This window comes from Sardina pilchardus, chromosome 24, assembly GCF_963854185.1.
Source record: "Sardina pilchardus chromosome 24, fSarPil1.1, whole genome shotgun sequence".
NCBI lineage: Eukaryota > Metazoa > Chordata > Actinopteri > Clupeiformes > Clupeidae > Sardina > Sardina pilchardus.
The window spans coordinates 14,789,352-14,810,420 of record NC_085017.1 but is presented as its reverse complement, the minus strand read 5'-3'; the positions used below and the strand labels follow the sequence as shown (position 1 = coordinate 14,810,420).

Genomic DNA, 21,069 nt, shown 5'->3' with positions numbered 1-21,069 from the left:
CTTCGTTTATTTTTTCGGGGGAGGCGAGGAGGCCCCGCAGATTTCCCACGTCTCCACTAATCAAGCGCGCGCGAGAGAGAGAGAGAGACCCCGAGCCCGACGTGGTCGCGGTTGGCGTCAGCGATGTTTTACTGCCGGGGAACGTCTGCGTGGCGGCCCTCTGCGCTCTCGTAACGGCTCCCGAAGTAGCTCTCCCCCCTGATGAAATGTGATGCTTGCTGTAATAAAATTCTCTCCCTTGAAAATGATTACCGGTGACTGCCTCGGTCGCCGATTGCCTGTTATCGCATGTTTTTTTCCAATGTTCCCTTTCTGTTGTTGTTTTCTCTCTGCGTGTGTCCGTGTGTGGGGGCGGGAATGTGTGTTTCTGTTTGTGTCCGTGTGTGTGCGCGCATGTGTGTGTGTGTGTGGTGTCTTTGTAATATCCAGCCGAGTGCGGTTCATCTGTCATCAACAACGAGGGCATCCTGCTGTCCCCGAACTACCCCATGAACTACGACAACAACCACGAGTGCATCTACAGTATCCAGGTTCAAGCGGGCAAAGGCATCAACATCTCAGCCAGGACCTTCCATCTGGCTCAGGGGGACATCCTCAAGGTAACCTGTCAATCAATGGGGTTCACATACATTACACAGAGTGCACGTCTGTCTTGATTCATGATGCACTGCCACATTTAACACTAGAAGCGCCAAGCGCCGGTCATTTGACCGCTGACGCGTATTCCTAGAAGCGCCGTGGGGGTTTGACCTAGATATACCTAGAACTGCCGGGCTGCGGTCATTTGACCGCAGCGATTACAAAAAAAAAAAAATCTTTTCACTCGATTAAATTCCAGGACCCTACGTTCACGACTTTTCCTAAATACGCGTGTTTTGTCACCCAGAATTTTTACATGATCAAAAGCACACCGGTACAAGCTAGTTTAGAGCTATTTTGCGCTCACTTATGTGACAACACTATGTTGTCTCGCGTTCGGCCATTTTTGTTCAGGCTGCTATTCTCTTTTCTCACAGCAGATGTCGCAAGGATTTCCTGTCAGTCGGGCATGAGAATAATATTTTACCATAAAACATATCGTTTTTATATGTGCAACATGTATTATATATGTGCTTTATTTTAATATTTTTCATTTACATGGCATAGTCTATGGAGGCGATTTACAGTGGTAAAATGCGAGTTTGTTTTGAAAACGTTGCGACAGGCCTACATGTGTAATTTTCGTCGTAGCCTATTTATGTACGTAGGGCGCGTATGCCTACGTACATTCATAGTTGTACATCTTATCTTCTATTTGTAGGCTATCTTTTAAAGCTCAGACTAATGTATAAGCATTTTCTTACATATTTGCTGGACTGACTGAGTTACGTCAAGTCAAGGACCTATCCTAACGCGCTTGTTGTATAATGTCAATTGGCGCAGCGTTAACACTCCTGTCTGTAACGCCGGAGACCCGTGTTCACATCTCGGCAGGAGCGAAATGCAAAATCTTATATCGATAGAATTTACTGACCGTTTTTCAACGTCGATGAACAATTATTTTTTGTTAATGGTTTTTAATAACAACCTATCTGAAATAAACGGATGAATCGCAATATGTTTAGGCCTACCATTAACGAAAAATAATTTCGCCAGCCAATCATTTTCTGCCGCCAACTGACAAACTTTGACAAAGCCAGTTAGACTTTTTGCATCTAAAAATTATATCATAGTGACACGCGAAAAAATAAACGATAGCCTAGAAACTAGGCCTACATGAGATTTTCCCACTGGACACACCACATCAGTATTGTGCTCGTTGCTACGACACACAGGACTCCCAGTGAGTTGACGACCAATGAAAATGACATGGGGAAAAGCAGCAAACAAAGTAGCCTGATTTTGATCTCACCTTACATAGGCTACTTTCCTAATTCCTACGTAGGGCTACTCAGACTTTTGTTAAATCGTCAGGGCCCGGTTGCACAAACACCAAAACCAAAGATTGATGATATGAACCAAATATTCTGGAACAGATGGATTTACAGCATTGAACGTGATAGGCTATTAGCTAGCCTACTGATGCGACTTCCACCGTTTCCTTTCCAGAGATTGCTGCGCTGTTCACAACGCAATGAACGCATGCAGTCTACATTGAAGTGAAACGTGCAGAACGTTGTCCAAAACAATACAATAACATTGTGTGTTGATATCTAATACAATATACACATCTGTAGACATGAAGTGGCAACTAAAGCCATTATCAGTCATGAAAACTGTGGCGGCTGCATTAAGGTTTTGGCTGAGCCAGCTAGCCAGCCAACAACTTCATTAGCCAGCCGTTCTCAAAGCAAATGGCTTCGGGGTCTATACAACACACTATCCATTGCAGCCTATTTGAAACCGATCATCCCCCTCCCCCATACACTCGTCTAGGATACTTAGGCTACAGATATCACCGAGGCATTGAGGAACTGCCTCCCCACCCCCACCCCATCTATCTGTCCCCTGCATAGACTAGGCTGTAAGCTGGCTGTTTAGGCAACCCGTGGAAGAATGCGCAATCATGTTTCATCGCATATGCGCGTTTCAGAATGTTCGAATTCGCCAGCGTGCGTGTAGTTATGTGAATCGAAAAGAATATAAATATAGCCTACTTTATTGATGCCTTGTTCAAAAGAACTTCCATCAGGAATAAGTTGGGGATCGAACCAGCAACCCTTGGGTGATCAAGCCGAAGCTCTAACCAGTGAGCTACGCCTTTGCTTGTTAACTAGGAGAAAATGTGTGTCTCAATGCTGAATCTCGAATTCACATAGAAGTTAGCTTAAATTGTAGAAACAATAGGCCTAGCTTTTTTTCAGCAGACATCGCAAACATAGCCTACACATTCGCAAAACAGAGAATATCATTCACTCATTATTTTAAATTATGCTACTTCTCACGCCTATGCCTGCTCAGCATAGCTCTCTCTATCTCCCTCCCTCCGATGTAGCTAGACCAGGGATGGGCAACTGGCGGCCCGCGGGCCACATGCGGCCCGCCTCCTCACTCAGTGCGGCCCGCGGATGATCATTTTTACTGTGATTAAAAATGCGTGTTTTTTTTTTGTTTTTTTTTTACCGCACCGTCATTGTAATTATACTGTTCGCCGATAGATAGCGCCTCCTATGCAAACCATGTCGGGCCCTCGGACCTTTACAATCGCTGAGGAAAAACAGTGCACACATAGAAGAAAATTAGAAAACTCATTTAGAAAACCGTAGGCTACCTTTCAGTCAAACTCGGAAGCAGTGTCTGTTCATAGAATGGTAAGGCAAACCCATGTCAAGTTTTGCTAGAAACTATATCAGCCATGAAAGATTTAAACTTCAGTTGCCACTACACTACAACACCTTGCGAAAAGTTATCAGAAGTAGCCTGCCCTACACACACGGAGCTTCTCGGCCGCTGTCGTAGCCGACCTCAAATCAAAAGTAGGCTAGCCTACACTAACAATAGCGACTAATTGCCAGAACTACACAGGAATCCGTCTTTTGCTGTTTCGCTTGAGCTTGCCAAAGCAAAGAAGCTATATCAGATGGCGAAATTGTTTGGGTGCGTAGTGGAGGTAAAAACTTCGAAACGGTAGCCTATATTTGTCCCGACGCACGGTGACGCGCATAATTGTTGACATTCTGAATGTCGAGGGGGGGAGCTGAGACAAATCATGCATGACTGCAAGTAGGCCTACTGTAGCTTACTTTTTGGCGTTGGATGAGAGTACAGATGTGATGGATGTTACATGTTACATCTGTAGGCCTACTCTCATTATGGACGTTAGGGAATGTCTATAAATTCTTAAAAATGGAGTGGGAGCATAAATGCATTGAATATGAGGCTTGTTGCACTTCATGATGGGCCATTGTTTTTCAATTCTGTGCCATCATTGAATGGTGATTTATGTGAGCCCTTTGCACTGAAAATAATACTTATCACTGGCTGTAAAATATTTGTATTTGTTGTTAGGGAGTCTATGTAAAAAATGCATTTGAGCATGAAAATTGACATATTTCGTTCTTATTCAGAATTATTTTGCATCAGCATCAGATGTGCGGAAGTGCGCGGCCACATTTGGCCCTCTGATGGTGATGATAAAAAAATGTGGCCCTCTTAGTCATGAAAGTTGCCCATCCCTGAGCTAGACCCTAGATCTTCTCCCTAAATGAATGAAAGTTGTTTTAGAAAGTAGCCACGGTAGCCTGTAAAATGCGGCATGAAATCCTGGCTACTGTGTAATTGAAACCAGACTATTAGGCTCTTTGTTCCAGGTGACCAGGTCCGATCATTTTCGGCAGCGCGAACATAGGCTACCTATTAAATGAATAGAAGTGAATTTGGGGAGTGAATTAGAACTAGCCACATTCACTTTTAGAGCATTTTAGTTGAAAGTCAAGTTTGCTTAAGGTTTGTTCAAGAACTCTTCCAAAGTTTTTAACAACACAAATCAACACAAATACATTAACAGATAACTCAAACGTGCTGTATGTCATAATGAAACAAACAACCACAGATTATCAACAACACGGTCTGACACGAATGACATGGCTTAGTGCAAACTGAATTTATGACCAAACGATTTCATTCGTGCACGAAGCGCCATCTTGCGATCATTATGTGTAAGTAAAAGCCTCCCAGTCTAAGGACTCAGCGGTCATTTGACCGCCTCGCCGCGCTTTAAGTAGTTCACAACAGCACGGCGCTTCTAGTAGGTCGTCAAAGCGGTCAAATGACCGGGGCGCGGCGCTTCTAGGTATAAGTGGGTCAGAACGGCGCGGCGCTTCTAGTGTTAACTTGGGATAAAGACCAAGTACAACTACACTGAAATATCTTCCCATTCTCAGACATGGGTTGCTAATGTAATATGCTTTGTTTGTTTGTTGTTGTTGTTGTTGTTGTTATTTTCTGTTGTGTATTTATTTGATGTGATGCCATCTCAAAACTATTTGTGTCCATACATGATTGCCACTCATATAAGTCATCAAGAGAGCATGGTTCTCACATATTGCACAATATCCAATCAAGGCACCTAGAAAGTTGGCAAGGATTATTATTACATATGTATCAGCTCATTCATTGGTCTGTTTTCGGTTGGATAGTATATTAAACATGGCAGAGAATAATGGCATGTAATAGGTCTCTAATGCAGTAATCACTGCTGTAGTTAAGCTTAAATTACTGGACCAGAGACAGTAGCTTGGCAGGGCCGTGGCAACTGTTGAGTTTTATGAGTACAGCCCTTTGTCTTAATGCCCTAGTCAGAGGATGAATTAGGTCAACTATATAGCACGGGCCTGCATTAACGCTAAGTAGGCCTCATTTCAGATCAATGGTAAAGGGGTTGTGATATGTGTGTGTGTGTGTGTGTGTGTGTGTGTGTGTGTGTGTCTCCTGCAGATCTACGATGGGAAGGACAACACGGCTCACGTGCTCGGGGCGTTCACAGGCTCAGCCATGCTGGGCCTCACGCTCATCAGCACCTCCAACCACCTCTGGCTGGAGTTCTTCTCCGACGCCGAGGCCACTGGCGAGGGCTTCAAGCTGGTCTACTCCAGTAAGTACCCACATCAGTGCCCTCTCTCTCTCTTGCTCGCTCTTTTCTCTTTCTCTCTCTCTCTCTCTCTCTCTCGATCTCTCCCTCTCTCTCTTGTTCTGTCTCTCTCTTTCTTTTTTTTCTCTCTCTCGCTCTCTCAGAATGCATCAGGGCAAGCACCAGACAAGCAGTTATCGCCGAATCTATGAAAAGTCGTGAAAAGGCCTGTTCCGGAGCAAATTGGCCTTGTCAAATACCTCTTTTTTTATTGTTTTTTTTTGCTTCGAGTTTTGTGAAGGCGTTTGGGCAGGGGGGGGGGTCGGGGGTTTTGGAGAAAAGTTGAGGAAACAAGAGTGCACTCGGAGGTAATAAAGCTTAGCCAGATCAGAGGGATTAGCCGTCAGTAAAGAAGATAGAGAGAGAGCCAGCGAGGAATCCGTCGAGTCTGTCTGAGATCCGACCAAGCTTTTACTTCCCAAAGAGAAACCGTAGAAAAGGAGACGACTATAAAGAGGAGAGGAGGGGGAAAAAGAACGGGCGAAAAAAAAAAGAAAACACCTGCTTGTGGGCTATCTCATTTGAAATCTACTTAAAGCCCTGTCTGTCCGAGATTTCATTTCACCTGCTGGATTAGCTGTTTGATTGCATAATAAAGGTCAGGGGGAAAGCGGGGGAAGGTGAGGCCACCACGGCTCCCGCAGATGCTGTAATTTAGCTACTAGATGAGTGTGTGTGTGTGTGTATGTGTGTGTGTATGTGTGTGTATGTGTGCGCGCGAGTGTGTGTGTGTGTGTGTGTGTGTGTGTGTGTGTGTGTGTGTGTGTATTGGTATGTGAGTATGTGTGTGTGTGTGTGTGTGTGTGTGCGTGCGTGTGTGTGTGTGTGTGCGTGTGTGCGTGTGTGCGTGTGTGCGTGTGTGTGTGTGTGTGTGTGTGTGTGTGTGTGTGTGTGTGTGCGTGTGTGAGTGTATATGTCTGTGTGTGTGTGTGTGTGTGTGCGCGCAAGTGTGTGTGTGTGTGTGTGTGTGTGTCGTGTATGTGTGTTGGGGGGTTGAAAGGTGTGAAAGTAGATTAGAGCAGGTTTTTATGTAGTCCTCATTTCTTCTCCCTCTCCTGCAAGCGGGGGCTATTTGTAGACAAATGCCAAGAGACAATGACCTGTAATCAAGCTGCAATCAACCATGGATGACAGAATTCAATTCTCAAGAGGCCTATGCAAGCTCTTGACTTCAGATCGCTGGCTGTCATCACTTCCAGTATTGGGGGGAGGGGTTGGGGGGGTTGGGGGGTTGTTTGGATGTGCTGTAAACAAGGCACTGTAGTGAGGCATATATAGTGAGCACTATGTGCTTTCCTTACAGAGTTAGTATCCTTGAGAATGTGTAGTAGTGTCGTCTATTTAAACATTAATTGGAAGACCTTGATGTCAGTGACTTCTTTGAACGTGGATCGTCATCTTTTAAAAGGCTAAGCTCAAACGAACCCTTTGAATTCAATTTAGCTGCTTCGCCGTGTGTGTGTTTTCCCCCGTGCTCTTTTTCCCCTCCCTTCCCCTTCTTCCAGTTTTTACTATGAAGCCGAAAAGACGACGATGAGCGAAAATGATTGCGGGGCGATAATAACAGGGAGTGTCTCTCGGTTAGTCAGCCTGTGCCACCGCACGGAGTACAGCTCCGAATTAACCAAACACTTCATCTTAATTGTGCTGCCTGCTTAGCGAGGGTCCATCCCTGCCTGGCAGCACAGTAGGATGTTAAGTCAAATTGTCGGTGATAATGACGGCCCTAATGGCGAACTTTCCCTGCTCTAATGACAACCCACTGAAAGCTGAGAGGAGTGTGTGTGTGTGTGGGGGGGGGGGGGGGGGGGGTGTAACAGGAGATGACAGATTCCAAAATGGTCATTGAGCTAATGGAATGGCGCTGAACGGGGGTTTGGGGGGGGAAGAGGAGGGGTGGATAGAATTAATTATCATTTTCAATCCTAAGCTTGGATTTATGTATTGTTCAGGCTGAGAAGGCCATATGTAAATGTCTGCAAATGTTGTGAATTTTATCCCCCTTCTTCACACACCAACCCCACCCAACCCCACCTCACACCAACCCCACCCAACCCCACCTTCCTGCTCCTGCAGGTTTCGAGCTGTCGCACTGCGAGGATCCCGGCGTGCCCCAGTTTGGCTACAAGGTCAACGACCAGGGCCACTTCTCCGGCAGCACCATCACCTACAAGTGCAACCCCGGCTACACCCTGCACGGCAGCAGCGTGCTCAGGTGCATGACGGGCGAGAGACGCACCTGGGACAACCCTCTGCCCTCCTGCATAGGTGAGCGGGCAGCGTGGCCAAGCGTCCATCCCACACACTGTGGATGGTGCTATGAATGACCTTGAGGACTTTCGTTTGCCTCAAAGTGGCATTAACAATGACACTGACAACATTGTGTTACACTCTTGCTGTAGATCTGTCATAGATGTTAATATCTGGTTTGATGCCAGTCATATTCAAACATACACACGGTTAGTTGATTCATACTGAATCCCTTGTTTATGCTATAACTCTCTTTGTTTGTCTTTTTCTTTCTTTCTTTTTTTTTGAAATTTGTGAATTTGTTGTTGTAACTACTATATGCCTCTGCAAACCTTCGAATTGCCATCCGTTACACATGATTTGTGTGTGGTATATCTCTCTCTTAATTAAATGGGAATATGTGTACATTTAAAAGCAAGGTAGCCATCAAAGCCAGCTCCTGTAGTTAGACTGCAGTATTAGCCCCTCCTTTCATTGAGTGGTAACCAAGGTTACAGTGGTTGGTCCCTCCCATTTGTCTTAATTAGCAGATCTGCAGCTCTGGCCCTGCCCTTGCCGCGTACTTAGTAACTCTGCGGTGTTCCGCCGGCCATTGATATGCTGCAAGAGAAGACCTGCACTGCAGTTTGACAAGATCCTAATCCCAAGGTTTTAATTCAGCATTACGCCGCATTAATAAAAACTTTGTCAGAAAATCTGCACCGCTGTGCAAATTGCCGGCGCGTGCCACAGTTTCGCCCCTCGTTCCTCCTCATCCTCCTCCCCATGCAAATGTTTTTTCACTCGCCGCCCCCCCGTGTCTCTAAACAATCTCAATATTACGCATTCAGTACCCCGTGTCTTCTTGAGGAGTACACACTAGCAAATCCATACTGTTAAATGCTCTGTGCTGGAAATAACACACCGATAAGGGGGCCTGGAGGGAACGCGGTGATGAAAAAAAAAGAGAGAAAATGATCATCGACTCGCTCCGAGAGGGGGGCTCACACGCTTGGTGCAAAAGACAGCCCATTATTGCACCTAGCACCCCTTGTTTTATTGGGGAGAACCTGATTAGACTGAATTGGCCCTGTAATGGCTCCATATGGCCGCTCCAGCTGACCTCGCAGCAGATGCCGCCGCTGTTTGGATCATATTTAACGAGCTCTGATCAACCACCGATTTGGCCCCCACACACCCCATAACCCTTCCCTTCCACACGGACAGTTGTCGGCTGTATGGCGTCCACTGAGGATAGGAGTTGTAAACACTTTTCTCCTTTAGGCTGGCTGTAAATGTTCTAATGCGTCCCGAAACTCTCACAAATCTTCAGATCTGAAAATGCTGTTGCAACAGGAGAGCAATATGCCTACACTTTGTTCAAATGTGCCACTGTACAGAACCAACACACATGAGTCCTCACAGTGTGTTGACAATTTCAAACAGTTCAGAAACAGGCTCTGGGTATGATGAAGTTTTGATAGGTAGGTGACAGTTATATGTCTACTGCAGTTGTGATGGAGCAGTGGTAACGTCACTGACTGACAATCGGTCGGTCAGTGACGTTACCAGTCTGTGTCACTTTGCATAAAAGTGTCTAAAATATCAGTCGACATTAACGTTAACTTTATCAGGCTGCTTGGCTACTGGTAGTTTTTCTGTACCCATAATGGCTAACAAAATGGAGGGCGAGCATATTTTATTTAGGTCTTGGATATTATTGATTTAAGTAGTGAATGAATTATTTTGAAATAGTTATGTCCAGGTAGACCTTGCTCCCACTTGATGGGACAATTGAAAAGTCCTTCATCATTGGAAAGTTAGCCCCTTATCTTGAAGTTTTCATGGTAATACCATTTGAGGACTTCCTAAACTGACATTAATAATGAATGCGTAATAATCCAGGAGATTTTACCTCTTCATACTTAAAAATATGTGGGTCATTTGAAGTGACCTTTGAGAGTGTGGAAATTCTCAAGAAGAAAATGAAGCCTTTCACTCCCCCACTGATATTTTTTATTACAGATAAAATATTTAACATTTTTTTATTTGAGTCCACAGGAGGAACACATTTCTTTACTCCCCACTCCCCCCCCCCCCTTTCAAAAAAGCAATATTATACTATGTGAAAGTGGGAAAAAAAATCACTAGCTAGCCTTACGAGATCAGCACATTTTGCGGTACGGTAATGGCTTTTCTGTTGTACAGTATGTGCGCAACGTGCCATCATCAACAGTGCATAGAGTTTAAAGGTGATATCACACTCACACGCACAGATAATCACCTCACTCCCTTAATGGCGCACTCTGTCATATCTGCCGTGACAATTAGGGCGAGGAGCATGTGTTTAAGGGAGAGAGGTCTTCATCCACTCACTCCTGGTGTTTGTGTTGATTGGAGTTGCATAAGCGACCCATAATGGTTGATTGAGTGCCACTGGGTGGCCATTGACGGGTGATGGAGCTGTTGCCCAGATGAGGAATGCATGGTGCAAGATGTTAGTTTAGAGAAGTGGGAGGGCAGAGAGAAAGACAGAGAGGGAGAGAGAGAGAGAGAGGGAGAGAGGGAGGGAGGGAGAGAGAGAAGGAGGTAGAAGGGGGGGCTAGAGTCTCCCGCAGTATCTAAAACCTCCTCTAATGTTCATATTAATCAAGTGGCGAATCTGAACCCTGTTATTCAGGCTTCATTGAACTGTGCATCTATTGTTTGTCATGTAGATGGCTTATGCAAATGAGGCCCTCGCGAGAAGCGAAGAAGGTAGAAGTGCTAATAAATGGGTGGCAGACTCCTGAAGCAGCCCCGGCCCCAGAGAAAGAGAGAGAGAGAGGGAGAGAAAGGGAGAGAGAGAGAGAGGGGGGAGAGAGAGAGAGAAAGAGAGGGAGAGAGAGGGGGAGGGAGGGAGAGTTTGCCCATTGAAAGTTGGTTAATAAAGCGCTGGCTAAGGGGCAGACTAATAAAGGCGAGGTCTGCGTCAGCCTTCAGCCGAGCCCAACAGCAGTCAGGAAGGCACACAGACATGCACATCAGGCCTCATTGGCTCCTGTGATTGATATGGTGGCCAGGAAAGGGAGAGAGAGAGAGAGAGAGAGAGAGAGAGAGAGAGAGAGAGAGAGAGAAAGGGGGGGACTGAATGGACAGGAATACAGAGAGAACGTAGAGAGAGAAGGATAAATAGTAGTAGAGATAAATGGATAGAAGTATAGAACGGAAACGGAAAGAGAAGGGACCGTGAGAGAGAGAGAGAGAGAGATACAGAGAGATAGACTCCCGACATAACACATAACAATGCCATGGAGAGATGAGCGGCGGCGCAGCATAGCAAGCGAGATATGAGAGACAGAGCGCGCGGAGAAGCCGCTCAGACTGCGCTGCGCAAGCCTATCACCAGGCTGGCATCACTAGGCCAGGTGTTCAGGCAGCAGCTTATCGTCTCGCTGATAGTCTGTGAACACCCTCGCGCGGCTCCATCGATTCGCCTCGATCACTCGCCGCGACTCGCCCTGTTTTCCTCGCCGCTGTCTGTGGCGGCTGTTGCATTTGTTTGCCAGGGAATCCTCTAATTGCTTTCGCTCTCACGCCGCAGAGCCGTTTCAGAAGGCATCTGGGCGCGGAGAGAGGCGGCGTGTTTTCTTTTGTGTTTACACATGTGCTCTAGTTTGGCTTATCTGGAACTTATTTTCACCTCGCTCGCTCTAATTCTCTCCCTCTCCCTTTCTTTTGGGCTCTGCTCCTTTGTCTGCTGTCTCGTTTGCTCTTTAGCGGAGTGCGGCGGTCGATTCAAAGGAGAGTCCACTGGCCGCATCCTGTCGCCCGGATACCCGTTTCCCTACGACAACAACCTCCGCTGCACCTGGATCATTGAGGTGGACACGGGCAACATCGTCAGGTTGTTGATCATTAGCACTTTGTGTCTTAATGAACCTCCTATTCAGCCATTCAGTGCTCTGACAACTCAAAGGACTAGCTTGTCATATAATAGCCAGTATTAGAAGAGCTCTTTTCCAAAACGCTATAAATCCATTTTTGAAAACATAAAAAAGAAATCATGTTATTTAATTGTGTATTTCAGGTAATATCAATAAAAATGCAGTTGTTTTGTTTTTATTAAGTAAAGATAAATCAACTTAACATAACCCAATACAGTTTCACTGAGACTACTTGAAAAACAAAATTATATAAAAAAAAATATTTATGAAAATTCATTAAAATGGTGGATATAGCGTTTTGGAACAGAACTCTTCTAGACATCTTTTGGGCTTTTGGAGAAGCTGACATTAAATGGCGCCTTTGCAGATCACCTGAAAAGGCTAAAGCTGTGATGTCACCACTAAGCCAAGACTGAACTCTCTCTCTCTCTCTCTCTCTCTCTCTCTCTCTCTCTCTCTCTCTCTCTCTCTCTCTCTCTCTCTCTCCCTCTCTCCCTCTCTCTTTGTTTTTGTCGCCACCTCATATGCGTAGCAGTAGCCTTGAGGCTGGGAAGCATAATGAGACTCCAAAACGCTCCGCATAGATTCAATTATTAGCACTGCACAGCACCGACACTATGTAACCTTGCAGGCAGGCAATATATCCTGGCCCAACTTTTAATGGTGCAAAACTTTTTGGAAATCTCATCCGTTACTTTGTGGGTGGGGTTGGCGGGGGGTGGGGGGGACTTTTTGGGGGGGGACCCTTTTGAGGTTGCAGTGGTCTCCGCCTTTCAGATGGCGAGTCCCTGGCTCCAGTGCGCTGAGCAGAAAACAAAAACGTTGGGTCTCAGAGCGAGAGCGCACCATGTGGGGCTTTAATTGGCCTTCGGCCTCTCTTATTTCCCTCTGACAGCAAGCATAAGAGGGCGAGATTTATCTGTTTTGTAAATATATTTATTTCGTTTCATCGAGCCCCAGTAGGGAGCGCTTTTTTTTTTTTTTTTCTTTTTTGGTTTAATTATGCGGCTGTTTTATCTCCCCTTAAAGAGGTGCTTAGCGTGTAATAAAAAGTAGTGTGCCGTGTCGTCAGCGTTTATTTTGGAGGGGTTTATATGCGAATGCGCTTGACTTTAAGGAATAATGCTGAAAGATTCGAGCATCACCCTCAAGTGGATACCTCTTGTAATTAGGTGGTGAGGTATAATTTGGATCAGTTGCCGCAGTATTCTGACTGTGCTTAATTTGCCAATATGTGCTCTCTTTGAATAACACCAATGTTATTGTTGGCATCATTGATTTTATATGTGATATTTGTTCATCTTATGCCCAATGCCTGCCCTCTATTTGATGGTGGAGACTTTTCAGTGGGAGCAAATAGAACCTGTTGAATATACCGTCCTCATCCATGTGCCAGATGGATGTGATTCGAGTTATTTCTTCTAACTCTGGTATTGAGGCAGCCGTGGCCTACTGGTTAGGGTTTCGGGCTTGTGACAGGAGGGTTGCCGGTTCGATCCCCGACCAGTCCACGGCTGAAGTGCCCTTGAGCAAGGCACCTAACCCCTCACTGCTCCCCGAGCGCCGCCGGTTGGGCAGGCAGCTCACTCCCCCGGGTTAATGTGTGATTCACCTCACTGTGTGTTCACTGTGTGCTGTGTGTGTTCACTAATTCGGTTAAATTGGGTTAAATGTAGAGAAACAAATTTCCCTCACGGGATCAAGAATGTATATATTCTATTCTATTCTTTTGGTATCAATGTTGGGTGACACTGTGTCCACTTCTCATTCCTGGGCTGAGAGGTCCAGTAGGTCCAGTGACAGGTTCTGCCCACCTCTGATTGCCCTCTCTTCCCTCCGCAGCCTGCAGTTCCTGGCCTTTGACACGGAGGCCTCCCATGACATCCTGAAGGTGTGGGACGGCCTCCCGGAGAACGAGATGTCCCTGCGGGACGTGAGCGGCTCGCTGCTGCCCGAGGGCATCCACAGCACCCTCAGCGTGGTCACCATCCAGTTCGAGACCGACTTCTACATCAGCAAGTCCGGCTTCGCCATCGAGTTCTCCAGTAAGTTTCACAGTCTCAATTTATCTGTGTTCCAGTCTTGTTCTCATTCTCTCTCGGTTTGTCTCTTTCTCTGTATTTTCTGTCTTCTTTCACTCTCTCTCTCTCTCTCTCTCTCTCTCTCTCTCTCTCTCTCTCTCTCTCTGTCTCTCTCTGTCTCTCTCTCTCTCTCTCTCTCTCTTTGTCTACCTGTCTCTTTCCCTCTGCATGTTTGTCAGTCGCTCTCAATCTCTTACTCTCGTGGCTCTGATCTTCTCATCCTCTTGCTTTTCAAAAAGCTGATTGGCAGGTTCAGTTCCGCGTTCTCTCGTCACATCTGTGCTCCGCTGAAATGTTGGCCAACAAACGCTGTTGTTTTCCTCACACTGCCGCCGTTTTGAGTGATTGGCAACTCTGCCTATCGTATCATCTGCAGGATTTGCCTTTGACTGACAGGGCTTGAATGAACACGTCCATTCGGCGGTCCTCAATAATTGGCTCAATCTCTCTTTCATTTTTTTTGTTCTAATAGCTGCTCGTTCTTTTGTGGAATTTTTTTTCCCCCCTTTTCTCTTCCCTCGCTTGATTGACAGGCTCCGTGGCCACCGCCTGCAGGGATCCCGGCGTTCCGATGAATGGCAGCCGGAACGGGGACGGCCGGGAGCCGGGCGACACGGTGACCTTTCAGTGCGACCCGGGCTACGAGCTGCAGGGCGAGGTGAAGATCACCTGCATCCAGGTGGAAAACCGCTACTACTGGCAGCCCAGCCCGCCCGTCTGCATCGGTAAGTCGCCGCTCGGGGGACGAGAGGTACAGAGATGGAGGATGGGGGAGGGGAGGGGAGTTTTGACGGCGGACGGCGAACGTTAATCGCTCGTCAAAAATGCGGAGCGAATGGTGGGGACTCATTGCTCAGAGGCTTGTCACCGCGCCATTGGTGTAGTGTTTTAGAAATCTGTCTCTGGTACCACCAGCCCCACCACCAAACACACACACACACACACACACACACACACACACACACACACACACACACACACACACACACACACACCGACACACACACACACACACACACACACACACACACACACACACACACACACACACACACACACACACACACACACACACACACACACACACACACACACACACCGACACACACACACACACACACATACACTGACACACCGACACACACACACACACACACACACACACACACACACACACTACTCTCAGCCTAGGACCTGCTCATTTCCATTTAGTATAGAAGCTCCTTGAGTAGCACTGAGGCTGAGCAGGCCCGTCTCCTTAGCCAGGCAGCCAGCGGTGGTGAGGAGGGGGACTAGTGTCTCCACGCTGGCGGTGGAGTGGGCTGAGATTAATGAATAGCAAATTAAGGAGTGTGGCTGCCAGATCCGCAGCTTACTTGTCAGGGATGCTTCAGAAACTCACAACCTCATCTGGAACAAGTGTTTTTTCTGTAGAATAAGTGTGTGTGTGCGCGTGTGTGTGTGTGTGTGTGTGTGTGTGTGTGTGTGTGTGTGTGTTTGTGTATCCTTGAGTGTGTGTCTGTGTGTATCCTTGTGTGTGTGAGTGTGTGTGTGTGTCTGTGTGTGTTTGTGTCTGTGTGTGTGTTTGTTTCCTTGAGTGTGTGTCTGTGTGTGTGCCTGCCAATGTGTGTTCGTTTCCTTGAGGAGTGTGTGTCTGTGTGTGTCCTTGAGTGTGTGCACAGGTGAGTATATGTGTGTCCGTGAGCGTACTGTGTGTCTGTCTCTATGTGTGTGTGTGTGTGTGTGTGTGTGTGTGTGTGCATGTGTGTATGGCTGCCCACCCCCCACGTTCCTACACCACAGCCCCCCCCCCCATCGTCTCCACCCCTCTCTTTCTCTCTGCATTCCCTCCCGCTCCCTGCGTGCCTTTTTGGGCGAATTAGCCCATTTTCTTTACACTCTTTTGAAATCCCAGAAGCAGCATGTGGCGAGGAAGATTGAGGCAGCTCGAATTCTCCATCCCTGCCACACACGCTTGCAATGACTCCCTATTACCACGCATACACACACACACACACACACACACACACACACTATAGCTCTAGGGACACACTCACACATCTTCCCACGGCACAGATACTGGGGAACGATGATGGAGGAAATTGAGATGAAGAGAGTGAGAAGGGGTGTGTGTGTGGTGTGTGTGTGCGTGTGTGTGTGTGTGTGTGTTGAGGGAGAAACAAATTGAGGCTTTCTGTGCTGTGGAGATGCCTGATGTTGCTGATACGTATCTTGTCTTTCCCTTTTCGTAGCTCCTTGTGGGGGGAACCTGACCGGCTCTTCGGGGTTCATCTTGTCCCCAAACTACCCGCACCCGTACCCGCACAGCAAGGACTGCGACTGGCTAATAGCGGTCAACTCGGACTACGTCCTGTCCCTGGCGTTTATCAGGTAAGCGGTGGACTCAGCGCCGTAGATGGCGAGAAACTCAGATGGACACCCCAGGCCTTTACTCAGCATCTCCACAGCCTTCATCAGCATCCTTCAGCTTCAGCCCCAAAGTTATGAAAAGTTATTAGCTATCGCTAAGCGCTTTGGCCGTTTGATTAAAATGCAGTTGGTGTCTAAGGGAGATAATTAGCCCAGCTGGAATTCTTTGCTCATTTTGTCAGTAATGAACCCGACGCTGATCCTCCTAAACACCCCCCCCCCCCCTTTCCTCTGGCCTCTCTTTAAGGTGTGAGCACACTGTCTTGACCATGAATGATGTGACCAATTAATACAAAAGAAGACTTGATGAATGTGTTTCACAGTCAAATAATGTCCCTAATTGCGTCCATTTTTCATTTAACCTTTGGTGGTGGCATGGTGGCGGGGGTGGGGGGGGGGAGGCGACGCCGGGCCAGCGATGTGTGCGGTGGCGTCCACCGTGTTTGAGGTCAGAGGCGGGTTAAGTCGGGAATGCCATTCCAGGCTGTCTGCATCGCCGCGCATTCGCCGTTAATCCGCACGGAAAAAAAAAAATGGAAAAAGATCCTGCACCTCAGCTCCCTCTCACTCCCGCCCGCCCCGACCTGTGAAAGCTAGCATGGAGAAAAGGGCTGAGGTTTCTAGTCAGTGGTGGCCCACAGCCAAGGAGACGGAGCTTTGGAATTTCAATCAGGGTGTGTGATCTGCATGTGCATCCGAACAGCAGCAGCGGCAGCAGCATCAGTAGTGAAGGGGCTCGTCTGAGAACCCTCCTCCCCTGTGTGTGTGTGTGTGTGTGTGTCTCTCTCTCTTTCCCCATGCCGTTTTTCTCCAGCTCTCCCTCTTTCTAATTCTCTGTCTGTTAGTCTTTCTCGCTCGTCTTGATCATCTCTCTCTCTTTGCTCTTTATCTCTTCATCTCTTCCCCTATCTTTCACTTTCTATCGCTCCATCCCTTCTCTCTCTCTCTCTCTCTCTCTTTCGCTTTCATTGCTGCTACTGCTGCAGCGGTGACTTTGAGATAATGAAGCTGAATATTCACTCTCGGCAAAAAAAAAAAAAACGTCCAGCCTCTTCCTTCAGGCACGCCATGGCTGGCAGGCTTGCGAGCGCCGCGCCGCGATCGCGCTTAGGCGGCAAATCCCGCCTGAAAACCCCGAGCGCACGCTCATGATTATGCTTGTCACACACATCTGTGCGGAGACATATCCATAGGGCTTGCAATGGCAGGGTGTGGGGCAGGGAGAGAGAAGTGTTTCAAAAGATACTTCACCGTCTATAATTGTCTCACGGAGGGTGTAGCCACACTGAGTGCTGCAAATAGCCCCGGCACACACACTGCTAGTGGAACATTCCTCGTTATCAAAGTTGATAAGTGTCAGCTCCGAACTACAAGTCAGACCCCCCCCCCCTTTTGTGTCGGATCCAGATGTCCAGCAGCGACTTTTGTTTCGGTGCGGAGACCCAAAAGTGTGAATGTTTTGTCTGCTAATGGGAAAATGTCCTTGTGTGGGGAAAAAAATAAATAAATAAAAAGCGTAAACAAGCACGCTGGAGATCTAATTCAAGCAAGCCTCCAAGTGAATGGCTTTTGTTCAGTTTCTGGCCCAAAACAGTTTTGTTACACTGTCCATTACCGGCATTATTCCTCTTAAAAAAAGAACTCGGGAAGGGGGGGGGGGGGGGGTGACTATGAAATATGTCCAGAGAGAGAACCGAAATTTAGAACAATGGTGAATGAGGCTGTGATATTGGCAACACCATACAATTCAAATAGCATCCATCTCCGCTCATTGTTATCTATTATCTATTTGCCCCCGATCCAATTACCACCAAGCTAATTGTGTTGTGAGTGACAGCTCTAGAGGCTGTACAAAAGAGAGAGTAAAAAAAACACACACACACACACACCACATCTGGTTATGGAAAATTAATTACCTTTTTAATGTGGTGTCGAAGACACTTTCCATGTTTGGATTTTCATTATCTCACAGTTGAGCCTTTAGCGACTGATCTGAGTTCAGCGAAGTGTTGCAATCTCACTTTTAGCAGCCATCCTCCGAGTACTGAGAAGAAAGCGTACGATCAGATACACGCTCGCTCTAAGCCATGCTAATGACTGAAGGGTGAGGCCCATACCGTTTCCCCGTGTTGTTATTGCTGCTGTTGCCGCTGCCAGTACTGCTCCTGAAGAGGTGTGTGTGTGTGTGTGTGTGTGACTATATGTGTGTGCGTGTGTGTGTGTGTGTGTGTGTGTGTGTGTGTGTACAGTATGTGTGCGTTATTGCTGCTGTTGCCGCTGCCAGTGTTGCTCCTGAAGAGGTGTGTGTGGATGTTTATCTGCATAAACTCACTCGGCGGTTTGGGCAGCCAATGCATGGAAGAGTGTCAGATAGGAGGCTTGGTGGTTGAGACTGTTATTCTGTGTGTGTGTGTGAGTTGGTGTGAGTGCTTATGTGATCTCGTATGTAGCTCTAGAAAGATGTCAGAACGGGGCGGCGGGGGGGGGGGGGGGGGTGTAGTGGAAGGATGGAGGGGCTTTTCTGCTCAAAAAGAGAGTGTTTGCCACATCCTTTTCATACAGCTCGGCAATTACACTCTGGGTTATTTATAGTGTGTGTGTGTGTGTGTGGGTATGTGTGTGTGTGTGTGAGAGAGAGAGAGAGAGAGAGAGTGTGCGTGTGTGTGTTTGTAATGTGTGTCTTTGCGCGTGAGTACTGGTACCCCTGCCGTGCAGATAAGGAGGAGCAGCGAACAGCAGGGGGCCGACAGTGTCTGGTCTGAAAGAGGCTGTGTGTGTGTGTGTGTGTGTGTGTGTGTGTGTGTGTGTGTGTGTGTGTGTGTGTGTGTGTGTGTGTGTGTGTGTGTGTGTGTGTGTGTGTGTGTGTGTGTGTGTGTGTGTGTGTGTGTGTGTGTGTGTGTGTGTGTGTGTGTGTGTGTGTGTGTGTGTGTGTGTGTGCGCGTGCGTGTGTGTGTGTGTGTGTGTGTGTGTCTGTGTGTGTGTGTCTGTGTGTGTGTGTAGGTGTATCTGCCTGTGTGTGTGTGAGTGTGTGTGGCAGAGAGAAGAAGGCAGAGAGACGGAGATGATCTGAGACTTGCGTGGATTAGCATGTACCGCTGGCATCTGCCGTCACATTTCACATTCTGCAGCTCGTGGAGAACTTTGACAGTCTGTCACCTGCCATGCAAACTTCTGCTCCTGAAAACACACTCCTAGTTTGCTGTGTCTTTTTCTACATCACTTTTGGTATCCTGGAAGTCAACACCACTGTGAAGTTGTCTGGAATTACATCTACTCTAAATATATAGTATGAAAGAGTCAAAAATGCAACAAGTAATACCAATAAAACAAAATATATTTACCTAGTTACATACATTTGATGAATTAGAACAGGCCCCAACATTCCAAGACTTGCCACGTGATAGTATGACACTGAGGTTCTAAATGCATAAGAATATCTGAATTCACCCATGGCTGCTTGTTTGCTGTTTTTTAATGGCATGGCACCTTTGATGCTGTTGATGAGCATCCCAATATCCCAACCCCACCTATTTTCAATTCAAAGCAAAACTCCCAATCAGTGCTGCTGCCATCATCCCTGACGTACTGTAGCAAAGTACAACTGTCTGATTAAGAATGTCTGCACAAGTGTACACAGAAGCCAGTGTGATTATAATACATTTTTACTATGCATAGTTTACACGTCCTGACAGAATCGTTCTGATTTAAAGATTATCAAAGATAATCTCGTTTTCAGCTTCATTGAATATAAAATGTTCACTTAAAGCTGGATTGCCCCTTGGTTTGTCTCCAGTCTTGTATCAGAGGGATAAATCACATTCTGGGGTTCAGCCCAGTCCAGTGGCGGGCAGTGCTGTTGCTGAGTCAACTGACATCACGTGACTTCCTCGAAAGACTCACCCTACTTATTGGCAGGGCTATTTTAGAGGGATCCTTTGATCTGTCTGGATGTTCACCTTTCCTTTGATCTCTTCTCTCCCTCCCTCCCTCCCTCCCTCCCTCCCTCCATCCATCCCCAACCCCAACCCCACCCCCAATCCCCACTCCATCTTTTTTTGTCTCCCCTTCCGTCCACTTCCTCCCCCCAGCTTCAGCATCGAGCCCAACTACGACTTCGTCTACATCTACGACGGGCCGGACAGCAACAGCCCGCTCATCGGCAGCTTCCAGGACAGCAAGCTCCCCGAGCGCATCGAGAGCAGCTCCTACACCATGTACCTGGCCTTCCGCAGCGACGGCTCTGTCAGCTACACCGGCTTCCACCTGGAGTACAAAGGTAAAAAAACGTGTGCCGCGCCGAACCGACCGCGAGAGGGTGGGGCGTGCCGTTGGCACCTTACGGCAGCCGCTCCGCCCCTGTGTCGGGGGGGTTGAGTCCCCCCCAACCCCCCCAGACATCACTGGGACCCCTCGGAGTCCATTGATCACATCATATCAAAGCGCTGGAAATGAAGCCTTTGCTTTGACTAGCCAGGAGAAGAGGAGTGGAGGCGGCACGAGGCTGCCTTCAAAATAAGCCCTCACGCTGTCATATGGAGATTGCTCTCTTCTTTTGGTGCCGGCAGAGCCTGCTTGCTTAAGTATAGTGGCTGTCACAGGCAGACAGACAGACAGACACAAACACGTGCATACACACACACACACACACAGAGACAAACAAACACTTATACAATTCTCTAGATACACTTGCTAGATTAAGTACAGAGACACGAACACACACAAACGCGCACACACACACACACAGACACACACACACACTGAAATACATTTTTTGAGATACACTTGCTTAAGTACA

General features: G+C 47.3%; 1 protein-coding gene across 1 annotated transcript in view; it reads left to right on the top strand.

The window, feature by feature from the left end:
- Positions 1-21,069, top strand: part of csmd3b (CUB and Sushi multiple domains 3b) — a 407,622-nt gene that overhangs the window by 255,312 nt on the left and 131,241 nt on the right. The window contains exons 22-29 of the mRNA XM_062530145.1: positions 430-599; positions 5,416-5,572; positions 7,685-7,876; positions 11,597-11,723; positions 13,606-13,808; positions 14,378-14,569; positions 16,097-16,235; positions 20,363-20,550. Of these exons, the coding sequence (XP_062386129.1) occupies positions 430-599; positions 5,416-5,572; positions 7,685-7,876; positions 11,597-11,723; positions 13,606-13,808; positions 14,378-14,569; positions 16,097-16,235; positions 20,363-20,550 (1,368 nt within the window). The remainder of the gene's footprint in view (positions 1-429; positions 600-5,415; positions 5,573-7,684; positions 7,877-11,596; positions 11,724-13,605; positions 13,809-14,377; positions 14,570-16,096; positions 16,236-20,362; positions 20,551-21,069) is intronic.